General features: G+C 37.9%; 1 protein-coding gene across 2 annotated transcripts; it reads left to right on the top strand.

Moving 5' to 3' along the window:
• Positions 1-259: 259 nt before the first annotated feature.
• postnb (periostin, osteoblast specific factor b) lies at positions 260-12,149 on the top strand. Of its 2 annotated transcripts, XM_079353674.1 has the most exons (22): positions 260-404; positions 872-970; positions 3,383-3,450; positions 3,647-3,804; positions 3,879-4,043; positions 4,141-4,287; positions 4,437-4,578; positions 5,718-5,930; positions 6,028-6,162; positions 6,825-6,973; positions 7,131-7,267; positions 7,459-7,589; positions 7,683-7,813; positions 8,122-8,224; positions 8,380-8,447; positions 8,777-8,822; positions 8,911-8,937; positions 9,459-9,572; positions 9,659-9,706; positions 9,980-10,057; positions 10,141-10,176; positions 11,195-12,149. In XM_079353674.1, exons 1-22 carry the CDS (start codon positions 286-288, stop codon positions 11,221-11,223), a joined length of 2,343 nt encoding a protein of 780 aa, XP_079209800.1. In that variant the 5' UTR covers positions 260-285; the 3' UTR covers positions 11,224-12,149. The 2 variants fall into 2 exon arrangements, with proteins under 2 accessions (XP_079209800.1, XP_079209801.1); XM_079353675.1 differs by lacking the exon at positions 10,141-10,176.
• The last annotated feature ends 7,471 nt before the right edge of the window (positions 12,150-19,620 follow it).

Genomic DNA, 19,620 nt, shown 5'->3' with positions numbered 1-19,620 from the left:
ATGAGAAATGTATGAACATGTGTGCACTCTCAAACAAATTTTCACTTCCTGACCCTGAATATATATTCATGTATATACTGTATATATAATTAGTATTAATGATTACAAAAACAATGACAAATCCCTGTACATTTACACATAAAATGAAGTTATTGAGAGGTACTGGGTGGTCCATAAATGTTACCATCCTCCCTGAGTGGAGGGTAAGACTCATGCTATATAAACTCCTGCTCTGAGTCTTCTCCCGTTACTCTGGGTCTGGAAGAGCAGGCAAAGGAATCAAGGATGAAGCTCCTTTTTGCAGCTGCTTTTGCACTCTTTGTGCTCTCTACATTTGACAAAGCTGACTCTTCAGCTTATGACAAAATCGTTGCCCACAGTCGCATCAGAGCAAGAAAACAAGGGTAAGTTTATCCATTTTTGCATCACAGTTATTTTAAAGGGTTTTTTTATACCCTTGTGATGTGTTTTTTTTTCATTCTGCATGCAAATATCTTTAACTTTGAACATTAAAAAAAAAGATTTCTTGTACTTTATTGATTTCAATTTTTTTTAAATGTTTGATTTCCGCTAATTTTAATTTATTCACACGTTTTATAAATATCTGTTGTTCAGTCAATTCACTTTGAAAAGGTGGAAATCAACAGTGTCATTGTTGTGAATTCATGACAAAAATCAACCACACCTATTTTATATCAGCATTCAGATTCTGAAGCAGGAGTTTCATTGCAAAAATAATTATTCAACCTTAAACACTTGTTTCAGAAGTTGTTAAAAAAAACCTTGTAGCATTTTCTAGTTTCCAAAAAATCTCATGTGTTAAACTTGTTAATTAATACTGCCTTGCCTTGTCACCCTTCATTCTCACTAGACCCAATCTCTGTGCGCTCCAGCAAGTCATGGGGACCAAGAAGAAGTACTTCAGCACTTGCCGTAACTGGTACAAAGGTACCATCTGTGGAAAGAAAGCGTGAGTGCTGTTTTGTGTTTCCGAAAGGAGAAGTTGTTCTAGATCAAATATGATCATTACAAGCACATTCAATGATTGATGGGTTGAACTGACTGAGTATCATTCCTATATGTTTTTGAGAGTATTATCTTGCATTCCACTTCCACTGCTTTTTTAAAGGGTTTTCACTTGAACGTTTCCATAGAGACTGACATCTGTTATCTCACTTTAAATCAAACTACCGCTTAAAATGAAAAACACATTTATCGAAGCGGCCCTAAATCCTTTGTAATGAAGAATGTCCCATTCTGTCCTATAAACTGGATTTTTTTTTTTATAACTTAGGAAGCCTGACCATCGTCTAATGCCACAGTGGTGAACCACTGATTCCAGTATGTGATGTGGCTGCAAAATGTTGACTGTATTCATGAATGGAAAAGCGTTTCCCTCAATCATTTGGACAAGCTCTTTTTCTCTTATTCTTCCAGCCCTCTCAGCACTTTTGAGCTTAAACATGGACAGACGCCATGCCTATTTTACAGTCTCTCCCCCTCCCTCTCACACACAAATGTTCAGCCTGCCCACTGTGCTCACACTTTGCCAAAGTCAAGCTAAACTGTCTGGCTAGGCTTAGCTTCTCATGATGTATACACAATGCTCTCTCAAATTGGAAATTGATTTCATTTAAAAAAAAGTCTTAAGAATTGAATTTTATTCAATTGTTCCAGCCTAGAATTATGAGAATCAGTTTAGTGGCATGATAACAAGATTCAGTGTACACCATTTGAGCTGATTTCAGGACGAGCAATTTGGATAAACACTTTTAAATTTGACACCACTACATCCAGCTTTAACATTAGTCTCTATGTTCAAACAAATAGACCAATCAGGGCGTAAAAGCAATTCTTATTATTATTACAGTAGTTTCTGGCAACCATTGTTCAATCTAACAGTATCAAGCTAGTCAAAGTTGTTTTCTTTTAAACCCTGACCGGGGTTTGATTCAACAAAAAAGATCATTTTTGCTTCCAGAGGAGCTTTGTCTCCAAACAATATTTTGTACAACCAAACTGCCTATTAGTGATCGGTCAAGCTGGAATAAAACCACACATTTTCATGTAACGTTTTACAAAGTTATCATGAATCTTGGTGGAGCAGTTATTTTATAGAGATGCTGACAAGTCAAAAGTTTCCGAATCCGTGGCCAGACACAATCCCTCAGTGTGAGAGAGCAATGTAGCGAAGGTTTTGCTGACTGTGCCCCAATAGGCCTGGAGTGATCTCATCCTCTTCTCTCAAACACCATTCAACTTTGATTCAAATTCATCTGTTTAAGATGTGCAGTTAGCCAGGACCCTGAGGCCTCTGTCTGTACACTGTCTGAAGCATTGACTGTGGCTCACAGCCATAAAAAAACCCACTAAAATCATAGAAACAAGTCTCCAAGACTTTTTAAAAACAATAAGACTCTATGTTTTCTCACACTGTGTAGTGATTGCAAAATGTCAACTTCAGATTCTTCTTGTGGGACACAAATGTTTCATGGTGATCACATGCGTTCACTTGTAACATAAATTAAAGTTATGGTAAAAAAGTGGACTTGATAATGTGTTTGCTATTAGTTTTGATTGTCTTAATAATGTTTAACTGTACAATGAGGGGGAACATTTTCACTGTTAGAGTTTCCTGACAATAAAAACTTGCCAGCCAACAGTAATTTTCTTCTCAGCCAACTCTGGACTTGTTTACCCCCCATACAGGCACATCTGCAGTGTTTCTTTTGGTCTTGTGGGTCTTTTATTGTTGCACACCCATTAGCTATTTGAGGTGATTGTACATTTCCTAATCTCTGGTTTCCAAGAGCTGGAAACAATGCTATAGTTTCAACATGTTCAAACACGCTGACACAAGGGGTATAGTCATGTTTATATGTAGCAGCTGCACTTTGAATTTTACTTTCCTCCTCAGGCTATGGTGTCCAGCATGGTTTATGGTTAGCAGAGAGGATACACTGATTCCCATATGTCTGCCCAAGAGCAAAAATAACCCTTCTCATTTCTATCTAATTCATCTAAAAAGAAGTAACAATTGTCTGTCTGTTTATTGTAAAAGTCTCCATGAGAAAGGGAAAAACATCAAGTAATGAATAGTATTGTTTTTCAGATCAAGTCAAATGTTTAACTCTAATAACTGCAGATTTATGAGGTCACAATACAAGAAAAATAAAGAAAAAGCAAGACTATTGTTGGATTACATTGTCTGTGGGTGTTATGATGTAAATGAGTATCATGATGAAGCCATGTTTATACTAAGCCAAGCTGTATGAAGGTTCACCTGAAAATACAGTATGAACATTGTACACTACTATTTAGAAAGATGAACTTCAGATGTGGCTTTGCCTTAACTTATGTCATACCCATATTGGATCTGCAGGACTGTGCTTTATGAGTGCTGCCCAGGGTACATGAAGATGGAAGGCGTGGAAATAGGTTGCCCTGCAGGTACAATGTGTTAGCTATTGTATTAAATAAACACATAAAGGTTAAATGAGGCTGTCTCCAACAACTGTGGAGCAGCTGTGAGCTATTTTAAAATACACTAAAATGTGTTTTTGCATCATCAACACATGTTCAGTCTGTGTTTTCAAGCCTTTAATTCCTTAAAAACAGACCTGTGCTTATTGTTCACTTCTCTTAGTGGCCCCAATCGACAATGTGTATGGCACGTTGGGTCTGGTGAAGGCCACTTCAACCCAACAATACTCTGACATTTCTAAGCTTCGGCCTGAAATTGAGGGATCTGGGTCTTTTACCTTCTTTGCTCCAAGCAATGAAGCCTGGGAAGAACTGGATGAGGTGAGTAAAGAAACAACAATAACTAGTTCCACCTCTCTTTTAAAGAAGTTTTAATCCCTCTCTTCACCCAACAGGAGGTTAGAGCTGCATTGGTCAGTAATGTGAACATAGAATTGTACAACGCTCTGCACTACCACATGGCCAACAAGCGCCTCTTGACCAAAGATTTAAAAAATGGAATGTCCGTCAACTCCATGTACAATGATCTCGGTCTCTATATTAACCATTACTCCAACGGGGTAAGTATAACCATTCGGTAATATGAAAGCAAACCCCTTGCAGTTCTCCTATAATCAGTTTTCGATGGTATAACATTGAAGTACATGTTGTGTGCAGGTGGTGACTGTAAACTGTGCCAGGATTCTCCACGGAAATCAAGTTGCAACCAATGGAGTTGTTCATGTCATTGACCGTGTTATCAGCGCTGTTGGCAACACGATCCAGGATGTCCTCGAGGTTAACGATGATCTGACAACTTTGAGTGTGAGTACACACAAAATGGTAGCTGGAAAAAATGTGAAACAAAAATGCTGCCGAGATTTATTATGTTTGAATCATGTGCAAAAATGTATCACTTGAAGAAGAGCCCAAGAATATAAATTGTGCCATGAATGCTTGAAATTCCCTTCTAGGATTTAGCTCAAACTGCTGGACTGCTGGACAAGCTTGGTGAGGCAGGACAATATACTCTCTTTGCTCCCACCAACGAAGCCTTTGACGGTCTAGGCAGTGATGTGCTGGAGAGAATTCAGAGCGACCCGAAGGCCCTTCAAGGTAACCAGACTTATATTCTGAGAAACTTGTTCACTCAAGGTTGTCTGAAACATTGCTCCAAAAACTGGGCCTTTATATTAACTGTGGAAAACTAGCACCATATTTATCTTTAATGATGAAGGATCAGAAACAGACTTTAACTGGAAAGATGGTTGCTAGACTTAATCACCATTTAAGGGATTCTTTTTTTAGTGGGAGTACAACGTCTTCTAATATAAAACAGATGAAGCCACAACAGAGCTGGAAAGTGCATTCAATTGGCAAGCTGTTTGTAAAAACTTTGTGTCAGAGAGTAATAAAAATAATACTCGGGTTTCTAGTTATTCGTAAAATTGTGGTTGGAAAGATAAACAATGCAACACATCATTTGACAATTTAGTTAAATTGTTCATGCTAGTAGGGGAAATTACAATATGAATATTTTGTAATTTTGAGTCCTCAAAAAAAAAAAACGTGGGGAACAAAACAGATGTTCAGAGTCTCAATATTTTTGACACCAGCTCATTTTTGGAGGCAGGAAACAGCTGCTCCTGTTGGCGCTAACATCTTAAAGGACTGGAATACCAGTAAATCATATATATATATATTTCACGTGGGAATAGCACACATACTAATCGTCACTGATGCCAGAACAGAGCACAGACGTTAAAACCTTTTTTTCTGCACATACGCACTTGTTCAACTTCGACTCATGATGTCAGTGTAAGAGCGCTTTCAACCACATCTCAGTGTACTAGTTAACAGCTTCATCGAGCAACCCCGGCAAATTGGCAACTACCCAACCTTTTTTATTAGCCTACAGCTTGCCCTATGATGTGAAATCACACCATTTCACAGACAGTTAAAAAGAAATGTGAAAAAATTCCAAGTCTTTTCTATTAAGGACCATAGGGATCCAAGGGATCTTCAGGTTCCCAGGGTGTTACGTCCATATTCATACAGCTGCAATGTATGCAAAGATAAAAAGTTATTGTAAACAACTGCTCTACTTCGCTTTCTTTTTTTTCATTTTACTTTTATTTATTCTTAAGAAATCATTGAGGACCATCTGTCATGTACAATGATGTCGACAGTATTGAAATAAATGTCACTGTATAACTTACCAACACAATAATTTTAGACATTACTTCCATTTTCAGCTCTTCTGAAATTCCACCTCCTGAACTCGGTTCAGTGCTCTGAGGCCATCATGGCTGGAACGTCTCATGAGACAATGGAGGGCAACAACATTGAGGTTGGCTGTGATGGCGAAAGTTTAACAGTCAACGGCGTCAAGATGGTGCTCAAGAAGGATATTGTCACCACTAACGGTGTCATCCATCTTATCGACAAAGTACTCATGCCAGACTCAGGTACAACTCACATCTTATTTCTTCGATCTTGTGCATATCTAGTGGCCCTTTATTTAACTGTATGCTAACAGTGTTGGGATGTTGTGTGCCCTTCAAGCCAAGCAAGTGATGGAACTGGTCGGAAGTTCTCAGTCAACTTTTGGTGACATGGTGTCCGAGCTGGGTCTGTCTACTGAAATGAAAGCAGAGACGGAGTACACTTTGCTGGCTCCTCTCAATGCTGCCTTCACTGGTGAGTCATGTACTGATCATTACATCATAGATGTTCTCTCTTTTCCTCTCTGCAGCTGGCTTAATATGATACTTGGTTAAACCACACTTACTTAAAATGTGGAATTAAGGGAAATATTTGTTCCCATTGCATGCTGACTCATGAATAAAAATAGATGTAAATATCGAAAGCGAGATATAGTGGTGATTTATTGGGAGATATGCTTCATTCCTTATAACACCAAATACCCTCTCTTCCACAAAACATTCCTGAGCTTCCCCTGAGGGAGTGGAGATGTTTTGTTTCTGTAACAAGAATGTGTAATTAATTGAGGGAGAATACTTTTATCTTTATCGGCACATGGTTTAAATGGGTGTGAGGAATGCAAAAAGCAGCAACAGCTGAATGTTACAGGAAGTTTACATTCAAAGCATAAATTCTTTCATGTTCAGCAACCTACAAATCATGTCTAATGACCTTAAGAACTGTGCAGTAAATCAGGTCACTGAGAGCACATGTGGATTTGTTCACAGTTAGAGCTGTCGCTGCCGGCTTTAGGAAACATATGGCCAAAATAGTGAAAAAGAAAACTTCAAATTTCTAAAGAGAACACATTTTATATTTAGTGCAATGGTGCAGATATGTTCACTAATTGTAATGTAAAACAATTTTTTCTGCTTCAGATGAAGTGATGTCGATGGATCAAAGGTTGCTCAGGATTATCCTGGAGAGCCACGTCTTGAAGAATAAGATTGTCCTGGGACAGCTGTACAATGGCCAGCGCCTGGAGACGCTTGGAGGAAAAACTCTGAGGGTTTTCGTCTATCGCACAGTGCGTCCTCTTCTCTGAAGTTTTGCCCGAAAATGTTGGCTGAGTGCCATGAAACACACATTATATGCAATACCCCTGGATTATTTGACCATCAATCCTTGTGTCTTTGAGACAGAACATTAATCCCCTGCCATTACATTTTGGATGATTTCTGCAGGCTGTGTGCATTGAGAATTCCTGTTTGATCAGAGGCAGTAAAGAAGGAAGCAATGGGGCCCTCCATGTCATGAGGACTCTGTTGAAACCAGCGGAAAAAAACATGATTGAGATTCTGACTGAAAACGGAGGGTTCAAGTGAGTTCAAAGTACAATGTAAGAGAAACATATGGTATTAAAATGCAGCGTAAAACTCAGCCACATATTGTTTTAATCTTTCCATTAAATACATGTGGAACATATGGGAATGAAAAAATTATGCTGTTGCAATGACCGTCCTGAGTGGTTTCTCTAACAGGCAACTTACTGTTCTTGTCTTTGTTCTGCAGGATCTTTTTGTCTTTGATGGAAGCGGCTGGCTTGACTGACCTGCTGAGACAGGAGGGAGACTACACTCTGTTCGCTCCAAGCGACAAGGCTTTTGCTAGTTTGAGCTCAAGTGACATGGATTTGTTGAAGAGTAAGCATCCCAGACTCCCTTTTTTGTTTCATGTGTTTGATGGATGGCACAAAATAGATTCAGAGTTTACCTGTAAACCTCTCTGTATTTCAGGTGACATAAACGCCCTCAGAACCCTCCTCCTTTATCACATCAATAATGGTGTCTTTATCGGTGGTGGTTTGGAGGCTGGTGTTACAAACCTTCTTAAATCTTTCCAGGGCAGCAACCTCAAAGTGATGTTTGTAAGTATATAATGCAGTGAGACTAAACATCTGTTATCCTTAAAAGAACTTTACCTGGAGCAGTTCGAGCTTCGTATCTTTTGTTCACTTTAAGTTAAAAGGAATAAAAGTATAATAATCCTTCAGTAAATTTATGGTGGCGTCATATATTATGGTCTGATAAAATCTGCGTTTTGAACTCAGTGACTTCAATAAGATAATGAAAGCAGTTTACTGTCTGCTTTTTCCTCATATTTAAGGTACAGGTTCATTCAAGTCTCTTATTTTGTGGGATTTCTCAGTTGAATAATTTTAACTGTCACCCTCAGGCTAACAACACAATGCAAGTCAATACTGTCCAAGTCCCTGAATCTGATACCATGGCCTCAAATGGAGTCATTCACTTTATCAACCAAGTCTTGTATCCTGCAGGTACAGTTTTCATCCAGTCAGCGCTTAACATGTGGTTAATATGTGCTTTTTAGATTCCTGTTGTTTCTGTTAATCTCATGAGCTGAACCCTCTGCGCTGTTTTTATAACCGTTGTCAAGGCTCAGCTGGAGTTAACGCCCTCTGCTTTCTTCCAGATATCCCTGTTGGAAGCCAGGATTTCCTCATGCTATTGAAGAGGCTCATCTCGTACATGCAGATCAAGGTGTCATGTCCACAATTTATTTCTTATCTATCAAAGCTGAAAGGCTAAAGGGCAGGGTGCAGTTTTTGTTTTAGGTTATTTTATCCCACCTTTAGCTTCCAAAGTCAAACTTATGTAACTCGCCGACATGAGCCTGCTTGAAACCTAATCAGTGTAAAGCATTAAGAATTTGATTTTGAGTAAGGATGTTGAAATGTAGTGGTTCTGATTGAGCTTGTCAGTTCGTTTCTATTAATATTTAGTCAATAATGTTTGGCTTCTTTTCTGCAACTTTTTTATTAACAGGATTATTTGATGGTAGTAATCTGCTATTCTTCCTATTTTCACAGTACATTTCAGGATTTAGATATCAGGAAATCCCCCTGACGTTTTTGAGTAAGTATCGGACGGTTATGTTTAATTTAGATCCAATAAAAGTCTTCTTTACTGTCATTAATGCCTTTATATCTCCTGTTGTCATTAGAAAGGATCGTCACTGTCGTCCGCGAAGGTACAGTAATGATGATTACATAGTATTATCATCATCATGTGATTCTTAATCAGTAGTATTCAAGTCTAAGAAGTTATATTTGTGAAATTCACAGACAATAGGGATCATACTGACTGTTAAATGGAGACACAAGCTGTTAAATCACAGACACTCCTTCTTAATCCAGATAATTCCACAAATTTCAGAGCAGCATTTGAGGTACAAAGTTTTATGGAAAGAAACATATCATTTTGCTACTGGCAACTCAGCAACAGGAATTATAATAGTGTTTTTTTATATTTTGAGTATAAATTACTAAAAATATAAAAATAACATTTCACAAGGAAGTCAGCAGTGCATAAATCTGTGTGAGAAGGTATGAGAAGTCTTTGATTATGAATCACATTTTGTCCTGAAAGTAACCTTTCAGATCCAGTGAAAGGGCCACTTGTTATGACTTCTGCATACAAATGGAAAATTATCTGTATCAAAGGGCCATGCTATGATGCCAGTTAAGTGAAATAAGTCTTCTGCTTTTCTAGTCCCTAAAGTAACCAAAGTGACCAGGGTCATCCAAGGAGAACCCACCATCACCAAGGTCACCAGGAGGATTGAAAGCCAACCCGTCGTCACCAAAGTCACTAGAGTTGTCTCAGGTACATTTAAAAAAAGATTTGTTCATATTTTTTAATGATTTATCTTCTCCATTCAGTTATTGATTTTTACCGATGTCTGTCCACAGGTCCTCAATACTCTGTCAGCACTGGCACCACCAATGTTGTTCTGGAAGGTCAGAGAAACTACTTTCAGCATTGATCACACACATTTCAGGATGGCTATAGTTGTTAAAGCATTAAGTCATAAACATGTTTGTCCTAGATTTGTGACAGTTATTGCCCACGGATGATGAATCTCTGCATAACAACTCCTTTGTAAAGTGTAAATAACTCGAGTTTGTAGACGTTTAAACATGTTTAGGAACAATGTGCAGTACATGTTATTGTTATGAATGTGTAATCATTGTAATAATCTAATCGTTGTTATTTATCTCTATTTCCTTCAGGCACTGACCTTTCAGGTTTTACCGCCATTGAAGGGAACGCTGATATTGATGCAGAGCGACTTAGCAAAGTAATCCAAGGTGAGTTTATTCTGTTTCAGTGACCGGGGGAAAGGAATCATGAATAACAGTTTGTGACTTACATGTCTGTTTGCCTCTAAAAGGCACTTCAAGAAGAAACCCTCCCAGAAGAGTTTTAGGTAACATGAAAACATCTAGAGGATAAAAAAAAATCTGCATTTTTAACAAATGCAGAGCAGTGTGTGAGCTGGCTGTCAACTCATGTCCACTGCCATGTATTCACATTGTATACTCCTCTTCCTGCATCATATATCAGTCGCACTCTTTCAATCATGGCAAGATACATAAAGGAATAATTCCACATATTTGAGTTTTTTTGTTTTGTTTTTTAGTAAGACTCACAGTAGAAGATCAAAACCACTTTTATATCTGTATGGTAAATATGTAGTGAAAGTCAGGGAGAAAAAGCTAGCAAAATTACAGCATCCCTTAATGTCAAAAATGACCTTTTAAACTCGTATTTCTGATCTGCAAAAAAAAAAAAAAAGAATGCTTATCTAAGGATTATGTTCCAAAATATTCCATGGTTACTTCCTGCAGTCTCCACCTGATGCCTGGTATCCTTACAGAGACTCAAGGAAGTTTCTTTATTGGGCCAAGAAAAAGTCTTGCATCTACTTCCCTGTAAAACATCATATCAAACACAGAAAGTTTGATGCGTAAATTAGTAAGCTTTGGAGGTGCTCAATGTTTGATTTTGTTTGGTCAGAGCAAAGATAGCTGTTAACCTAGTCTCCTGCCTCTGAGCTACATTAAGATAACTTGCTGCTAAATGTAGTTTATATACCTTACAGACTTATCAATAAAGCAAAAAAACACATTTTCGAAAATGTTGAACTATTCCTTTAAGGCTATTGTGCCCTGCACAGTCTTCTGCTTGTCATCACAATGTGCACAAAAAAGCTATGCTGAAGCTTGGTGCTAGTGCCGCTGCAGCTGCTTTGTTTAATAAATAGCAGATCATGAAGCCTCCCTCCCCTGCAGGTACCACCTGTGGGCTCTGAGTCGTGTGTTGTTGTCACTTCCTGCTATGCTGAGCTTGGTGTTTCCTCGAGGCTATTAAGCCAAACTTTTATGCAGTGCAATTGACTGATTGACATGTATTTATCGTTCAATCGCTTTTCTGTTCTTTACCAGCTGGCAACAGGAGGAGAGGAAGAGACTGAGGACAGAAAAGGGAAAACATCAACATAATGGAAGAGAATCGTCGAAGCCAGGGGTTATAAGAGATGTTTTGATACAGGGGAAACACTCAAAAAGTCAGTGACTTCAAATATACGGTAATAGGTATAACTGACATCAATAAAACTATTCTTTCTAAGATTCAATGGTGCTTTGAATGGTTCTGTTTTTAATTGTGCAATTTCTAAGACGAATTTAGATTCCGTATACAAAATTGTGTTTTCATCAACTTTTTTGTCATGATGTTTTAGAGGAGAAGGTTGAAGCAGTAAGACTTTACAAGCTGGTTCTGATGATTTGTAAATCTCTGCATGATAAAGATTGAAAAAGAAAATCTTATTTTTTTAAACTTTACTAGGTTGAAATCTTTTATTTTTTTTCTAGCTGTAATTTCTTAAATGTTTCTTGTAAATTTTGTCTCGCTCAAATCATCTGAAAAATTCTATGCAACTGCGGGTTTTTTCTTCCTTTTTTTCAGACATCTTCCAATAAAGTGCATTCTTTGATATAATGCCAGTTTGACGCGCTCCTTTGGAATATGATTGTCTGTTTGTTTTTTTTAAATCTTTCTGAAGCCCTGAAGTATTCAGAGTTTTTTCAGAAAAGTTTCTAAAATACTTAATTGTATATGTTAATATTTTGTCTGCAGTTTTTTTTCAGGTCTTTAAAGTAGAACGGTTTCTGAGTGATCCTTTTCAATGATCCAATAAGATCAAATGTGCTCACGAGTTACCTTGTTCCATTTCTGATGGAAACTATCTTTTCCTGTTATACAATAGATGTTTGTAATAGCTTCACTAATAATGTGAACATTTTTATTATTTGTTACTGTCAACATTGGTTATTGGGATTTCATTTTCAGTTGGCATCATGAAATAAATGTCAGTGAATACACTGATTGTGGACATCATATTGGAGCTGGTGTTTTGTAACCATGCAGCCAGTTGAAATATTTGCCCTGAGGTTGCAGGGATCCTGTGTGCGCTGTTGTGCACAGATTTTTGGGTCAGGCCCAGCGTGTCTGTTATTTGGCTCATGTGCAAACCCTTCAGTGCAGTTTATGGCTTCTTGGATGAACTAAAACTGATGAAAAGCAGGGATACTGCCAGTACATAAAAGCAAAATCTTGCAACACACTTAACAAATAGCAAATTTTCTTTTTTTGTTGTTGTGCATCTGTTATATAACCTTGAAAACAATTTACAGTGTGCAATGACGGGCTTTATTGAGCCAGACAGGTCGTTCAGCACCAAGTATTTAAGTCCATTTGTTTACTGTCATTGTGTTTCCATTTACATGCTGCTTTAATTAGTAGTATTTTATTGTTAACACAGAAAAAATACTTTCAACAGGTGTAATGGTAACTCTCCCATGTCCACATTATTATCGCCTGTTTACTGCAGTACGTAACTGGCAGAAGGCTGAGGGTCATCTCGACAACAATGCGTATGGCTCTACAGCACTAGTTCACACACAAGCCTTCAGTTATTAAAGAAGCCAGTTGGCCCATCAGTTGTACCAAACTCAATTTCTACATTGTGTTGCTTTAAATTAAATTATTCACATCTGGACTCAGTGGTTGTTCCAAAAAGTGATGTAATGTCAGAAGCTTCCTTGCCATTGAGGTCTCTTTTCTCTAATTAATACATGTCGAGCTGACAAGCTTCATCTCTGTTTGAATGCTCTATCGCAGTCAATAGGAAGATTAAGTCTGCACACCAGAAGCTGCTCCAATTCACATTTAATAAAATGTATCACCACGTGGGATGTTTCGGACCCTAGCCTTTCATCAGACATGATCATGTGAGGAGATCATCAAGATGTTATGGCCAAGCACAAATGTTACATTTGAAATCTTGTGACTATATGTTAATTGTCATGTTATATAATTCTTACATCCTTACAAAAAATCACTTTAAGTTATAGAATAGTAGGAGCATTCCATCAGTGGTCTTAACATTTGCAAAATTGTAGTCGTGCATGGGGAGGGGTCATAGCTCATACAGATCCAGGAAGAGTACAACTTGCATACATAAATTATGTACTGTACAATTTTGCAGTACAAGGATTTCAAGTAGTATTTTGTAATCTTGCTGCAAAAGGGTCGAATACATTCTGCAGTTTGAAGTAAAGCAGGCAACATTTAATGCATTTACGACATGTCTGAGGATGGGAAAAAAAAGTCTGGCAGGGGCTTCAATTGCTTTTCCATTTGGTTTTAGATTTTCCACACTGTACTCAGCAGTGATCCCCCAATCAATTACCAAGTCATTTACGAGATCTCGGATATCACCAACAATAGACCCGTATTTCACTTAGCATGACAGTTTCTACTCATTCCCATCACCTACAGGCAGCTGTTTGTTCCTTACAGAAAGTCTGCAAGACACAGTCAGCAAAACAATCATTAAAAACATATACACATGACTTTTTTACATTCAAAATAAGTCTGCCCTCCTGTGTGCATCAACCTGTGGTGATTAAACTAAATGAACTATTTGAAACATTTCTTGCAGATTTCATTCAGCTCATGAAATGCATGTTTGTATCAAGAAACAGGTAGACAAAGAGACATTAAAAAAATGCTGGACAGGACTGATGAAGAGAGACAAGAAATGCATTGAGTAGAGAGCAGCAGATAACATGCAGCAAAGGGCCCAGGTCAGATTCAAACCCACGACCACCGCAGCCTCCGTACATGAGTGGGCTATCCAGTGGCCCTTGACTGCACCTTTACTGCAGAATCAGCCTAGTAACGTTGAACTGAACCAGTTTCAACTATGCAAGTGAATTAGCTGTCTATCTAATATGACTATTTGCATATAGTTAAGTAATGATGAAGAGTATTTTGTGTTTGTATGCAAGTGGAGCTCATTTGACCTGCAACTGTAGGAATTGCAGTTCAGGAAAGGCTTCAGTCTTTCAGTCAGTCTGTTTTTTTAATTGGCCTAAGTCAATCATATTTACACCCGAATAATTTTCTGGCCCAGATAAAGTGCATATCCGTCAGTGCTGTCTGAGAGTGACATGTCATCTGACATGCAACATTGAGTCCAAAGACTTAATGTGTTCCTGGCATGGTTTAATCCATCTTGAAAACATTTCGCCTGGACTAGCATCATATGCTGTGCCACTATAAAATAATATCTGCCCTAAGCTAGATGAGATAGCACGACTGAGGTATAATTATTACCCAAGCGGTAAAGACGTTTGAAAAGTACTCTACAGAAGTGAACATGAATCAATATCCTCCTCCTGAGTTATGAGTGACAGTTTCAGGTCAGGGAAGTGTTTCTTCACCTTGTATAACTGCAGAACCTCAACTCACCTCAGTGAATAGGATGACTTCCAAACGTTGAAGTCACAGAACCTTGTTGTTTTTTCACCTTTTTTTAACTTGATATAAATGACGAGAAAGACCCAGAGGGGAAATTCTGACTTTGCAGCAACACAAGACAAGTAGCAAGAAGGTAGTACAACAATTAAAACAGAATAGATAAAATAAATACAAAAAGAAAAAGAAAAAATTATTTTGAGGTGTTAATTTCTATAATACAAAAACAGACCAAAGTGTTTGGTTCTAGGTATTACAAGACTGAGGTGTGACAGCCTTATGTCTACATGATAAATGTATTCAAGATTTTCTGTCCTCTGGGCATCTTTCTGTTTTCCAATATCAAACACGCTGCAATGTATTTTCTTTGAAGAGTAAAGCTCATTGTCCACCGTCACTCTGCACCATAACACAATCACAAACAGTCAGGGCTTTTATGTCTAATAGGAAAAGGACACTCACTTTTATTATTAGAGGACCATTATAAGGTTTAATATAACTAATCCTTATACTAAGTAAGGAAATCTGACATTGGCATGTTTGATTAAGATGTATAGAGCAATGGGACTGTTTTTTTCCATCTCTGAAGCAGAGTACAGAAGTTTCATAATCCATCATTCTCTGAAAGACTGCCAGGAACAGTTGCCAAAAACGGCCCATAAATAATGTTGTCTATATTCAAATCAGAAAATTTATGTTTTGGCAAGTGCTTTCTATGTATTATTTTTCAGTGTGGCTTCTTGTAGAGTGTACTTATTTTTACTTTTTCTACTTCTACACCAACATTTCTTTAGTTAGCAACTGAATATTTTTGTTTTTTAAATTATAGACAACTCAAATAGCTTCACGATGATTGTTACTATTATTATTAAAACCAGTTATTGGAGATACGTGTCATCTTGAATCCAAACCATTCAGACGTTAAATCTTTTTTGACTGTTTCCACTCATGAATACGAAGATGTTACATCATATTTGGGCTGCTAGAAGGACGCATGAGAAGAAGATTAGTTTCATCCCCTGGATGAACTTATCTAAAAGAACAACGCTCACAAAGTGGCTTTGATAAGAACCTGCCAATAAAGATTCAGTGAATATTGTAAATTCACAATCAGGCATTAAAGAGCAAATCTGAACAGCTGACACAAAATCCCCCAAACATGTACACATTTAACTCAAATTAAAGAACATATTATCAATACATGATGCAACTGTGTAATAGTATAAAAATGATATCAGTGATATATTTAGAATAATATGAAAGAAGGAAAGCTCCCTAAGGGGGCCCCATCTGACAGGACTCACTCTCCTTGCCCTGCTTAGCTTCACATGCATTATTTATGTGAAAACCAAAATGTGTCAATGAAAGTCAACAGACAAATGAAGAGAAATGTTAGTTAGAAATGTTCCATCTATCTAAAGGAGAGAAAAATAAATTAAGAAGAGGAGTAAAGCATGGGGACACTGTCAGACATAATGGTGATAAGCGCTGGTTGGAGGGCCCCCCAATTGATTAATGCTCAAAGCTTTAAGAGACACTAGAATCGCCATAAGGCAGTTTTAGTTTTTATAAAATGTCTTCACCACCGCTTTGCAACCAATTGATGTGTCAATCAGTTTGGCTCTCGAACAAAAACTCAGCAGTCTCTATTTTCTTTTTGTCAAGGCTTTTGTCTTCATCTCAACCATGGAGACCAATAACATAAAATATTGGCAGTTTGACTAATAGCAGCTGCAGTTTTGTGTTTTTTTTCATTCAAATTCCATGGCTCGTTCAAGGCACAAGAGGAACCAACAACATGCAACTTCCCAGAAAAGTCTGTCCGGTGGATGGAGAAGCTTTGGTGATATTTGATTTTCATGGAGTGTGTAATATCTCCAAGTTCTGCCAAATGTGAGAATTGCAATATCAATGGAAGCTCATTACTGAAAAAACATCCATCTTATTGTGTGCATTTCATCTGAGCATATTAAGGTTATGCAGTTGTACATTTGACCTGGTGACTTTTCTGACTTGTAACTCAACAGCAGGCAGCTCCTGTGTGCCAATGAAGCACACGGGAGGATAAAATGTTAAAATCATTCCCCTTCATTTGCTGAGCCAACTCAAACACAGAGTCCTGGCTCTTATGACATCGTAAGGGCTTTAACTCTCTCAGAACCTGCCAGCCCTACAAAAGAGAAATTGTTCTTATTAATTGTTGACTTTATAAAGTTTGTTATTCTATGTCAGCTAATGGTCATTTTAGAGGTAATTACAGCCTTTCGCCTTGTCATTATCTACTGCTGTTGGGGTCTATGATTCTTTGTCTGTTTCAACATCCAAACAAGTTGAACAGCTGCAAAATGTTTTTCAGCGCAATGTCCAAGTGCTTTTCCAAGAAGAATGCACTCACTTTCCTCAGAGTTTAGAAAGTCGAGTTTGACAGTAAAATGTGCATCATGCTTTTCTCTAGAGGACCCATCTTCCTGCACTTCCAGAGTTATTAAACAATGGTGTCACAATACACTTGATTTTTACTGACTATTAACTTGAGCACTCTTGGCTTAAGTGACAACTAGAACAAAATGTAGTGTTATTGGGGGACGTGAAACACTGTTTTAATTGGACAGCACAACCAGCAGACCTTGAGCTTGAGGGTTTGGCTTCACTCGTGTTTTTATGACTCAACCTTTGTGGAAAACATCCAGACTTTTTTTCCACTGTGCCAAAGGAGGACAAGCATCAGAGCCTTCGAGTGTGTACAGTATCCAAAGAGTGTAAATTTATCTGTCAGCGACGTAACTGCCACAGAATGTAATTCACCACAACTTTTTTTTTTATATATAAAGATATATATTTTTGGCCTTTTATGCCTTTATTAGAGATAGACAGGGGACATAGTCGGAAATCAGGAGAGAGGCCACAGGCCGGAGTCGCGCGCACTAAAGACTGCGCCACCGCCGCCCCCATTCCCCACAACTTTTACCTTTTTGAGAATTACACTCTGAACTTTATTACAAGGTTGTGAAAGTATCCTATTTAAGGGTTTAGGAAGTGAGTAAAATATAGTAGGTTAAAGACACCCCAAGACACTCACATTAAAGCCTAGAATAAATGTAGAGCCAGAGTTTTAATATTCATGTTTACATCTTGTTACGTCAGGCAGAGATTTGGTTAAATGTAGTACACTGTAGATAGATAGATAGATAGATAGATAGATAGATAGATAGATAGATAGATAGATAGATAGATAGATAGATAGATAGATAGATAGATAGATAGATAGATAGATAGATAGATGCCAACCTTCACATCCTTTTTGCTGCCTTGCTTTATACATGGCATGAAATGTCCTGCAAAGTTGGCGCACCATGTACATTTTGATGTGCAGAAATATCCCCTAAAGACATAAATCTTTAGAGTTCATGCCTGACTCTTTCTACAATAAACACATCTGTGTAATGTCTTGTGTGGTTTTGGAGGAAATGTATCCCAGTCTGAGATGATTGGCCTGAACGATGAAACCAGTGTTTTCTTGCCTGAGTTTAGAGACTAAATGTTTTTGACTGAAATCCTCCATTAAGGCTGGGCACATGAAAAACAAGTTTCAGGAAGGGATACAACTATCAAATTGCATTGTGGGAGATGCAGGATTGTGGATGGTTGGGGCTTGGGTTAAAGAATGAGATCATTCTTCCTATCATGCTGCATCTACTCTGAGCAATCGGTAGCTTTAATGTGTGTTTCTCTGTGTAACCTTCAAGGAAATGGCCAACAAAGATTAAACTGGACAAAGCTACAAAGGTTATCTGATTATTTATTCCCGGACTTGTGGTTACTACTTTTCAGTGGAATCCAAATTCCATGTTTTTCACAGTAGCACTGCATCACATTTGATTTATGAACACAGAGGCACAGAAGGAGCGAAGGAAACGTTGAGTTATGTCACCTCAGGGAAAACTGTTGAACACTATCCAGTGCACGTGAGTTCATACTTTAGCTATTAGTGTTCGTATTCACAGTATAATCATTGTTCGTTATAGTTTTCAGTAGGAGGTCTCCCTGTGCTGCCGGTCAGAGGAGTTTAAAACAAATATTTCACTCTTTTGCTTCAAGATCAGTTTCAGTGGCCAAAAAACTCCCCTTTCCCCTTTCCAGCACTTTCTGAGAGTCATGAGCCACGTAGATGGGATTCCCTCTGCTTTCAGGGTCCAGATTTCCAGTCTGCAGTTTCGTCTCTGTCCAGCCAGTGGAAGTGCAGTTGTCTGAGATTTGACTTAGTGATTTCTTAAATCTGCAGGGAGAAGGAGTTTACCAAAACAGCATTCTTTGGTTGCCAACAAACTGAATTATTATTTGTAGTTTAACAGAACAAGACAACGCTGTTACAATCAAAAACATTGTGTAAAAAAAAAAAAAAAGACTTAGTCTATCCTCATTTTCCCCCTTGACTGTGGCAAGTCAACATAACATATGCACGTTGTCAAGCATGGTTAAACCCACAGAAGGCTCCAGAGAAGCAAGATCTATCAAGCACCAGTACAGGAAAATGTGTATAAAATGATGCACAATATTTTTTTTTGTAATTATCCATGTTATGTGATGTAATGGGAAAGTCCATTAAAAGTTGGAGATTTATATCATACCCCTCAGAGGCAGAATACAGAATTAAATATCTGAGAGGTTCAAACAACATTACACAATAGTTCCCTTCAGAGATTCTTCTGAGTATGTGTATTTCATATTTTTTTTATAGTGCAGTAAAAATTGTGACATTTCTGATCCTTCAAATCTCAAGACATATTTTTCTTACAAAAGCTTGATAAAAGATCACAGACAAGTGTATTCAGTGCATGTGCTCTGGAATCTGTTTGCAGCACCCTTTTTGTGGTGGCATGTTTGATTGTGATTAGCTGCCAAACAAAACGCTGCTCGTATGTACATGCCTTAAACTCATACTTTAGGTTACCACAGAGAAACTTTCCCCCTTCGGCTACATCAATTGGAAAACCGCTTGCTGGTGTTAAACTGTGCACATACATCATTCTGCACAGCACAGGTCACA

The sequence above is a fragment of the Symphodus melops genome, assembly GCF_947650265.1.
Source record: "Symphodus melops genome assembly, chromosome: 10".
Lineage (NCBI taxonomy): Eukaryota > Metazoa > Chordata > Actinopteri > Labriformes > Labridae > Symphodus > Symphodus melops.
Note: the sequence above shows the minus strand (reverse complement) of the source record. Positions and strands in the feature narration are given on the sequence as shown.

Coding starts and splice junctions, on each gene's coding strand:
- postnb (XM_079353674.1), top strand. CDS start 286: ATGAAGCTCCTTTTTGCAGCTGCTTTTGCACTCTTTGTGCTCTCTACA. Junction 6,163..6,824: donor TCTCAATGCTGCCTTCACTG/GTGAGTCATGTA, acceptor TTTCTGCTTCAG/ATGAAGTGATGTCGATGGAT. Junction 7,268..7,458: donor ACTGAAAACGGAGGGTTCAA/GTGAGTTCAAAG, acceptor TTTGTTCTGCAG/GATCTTTTTGTCTTTGATGG.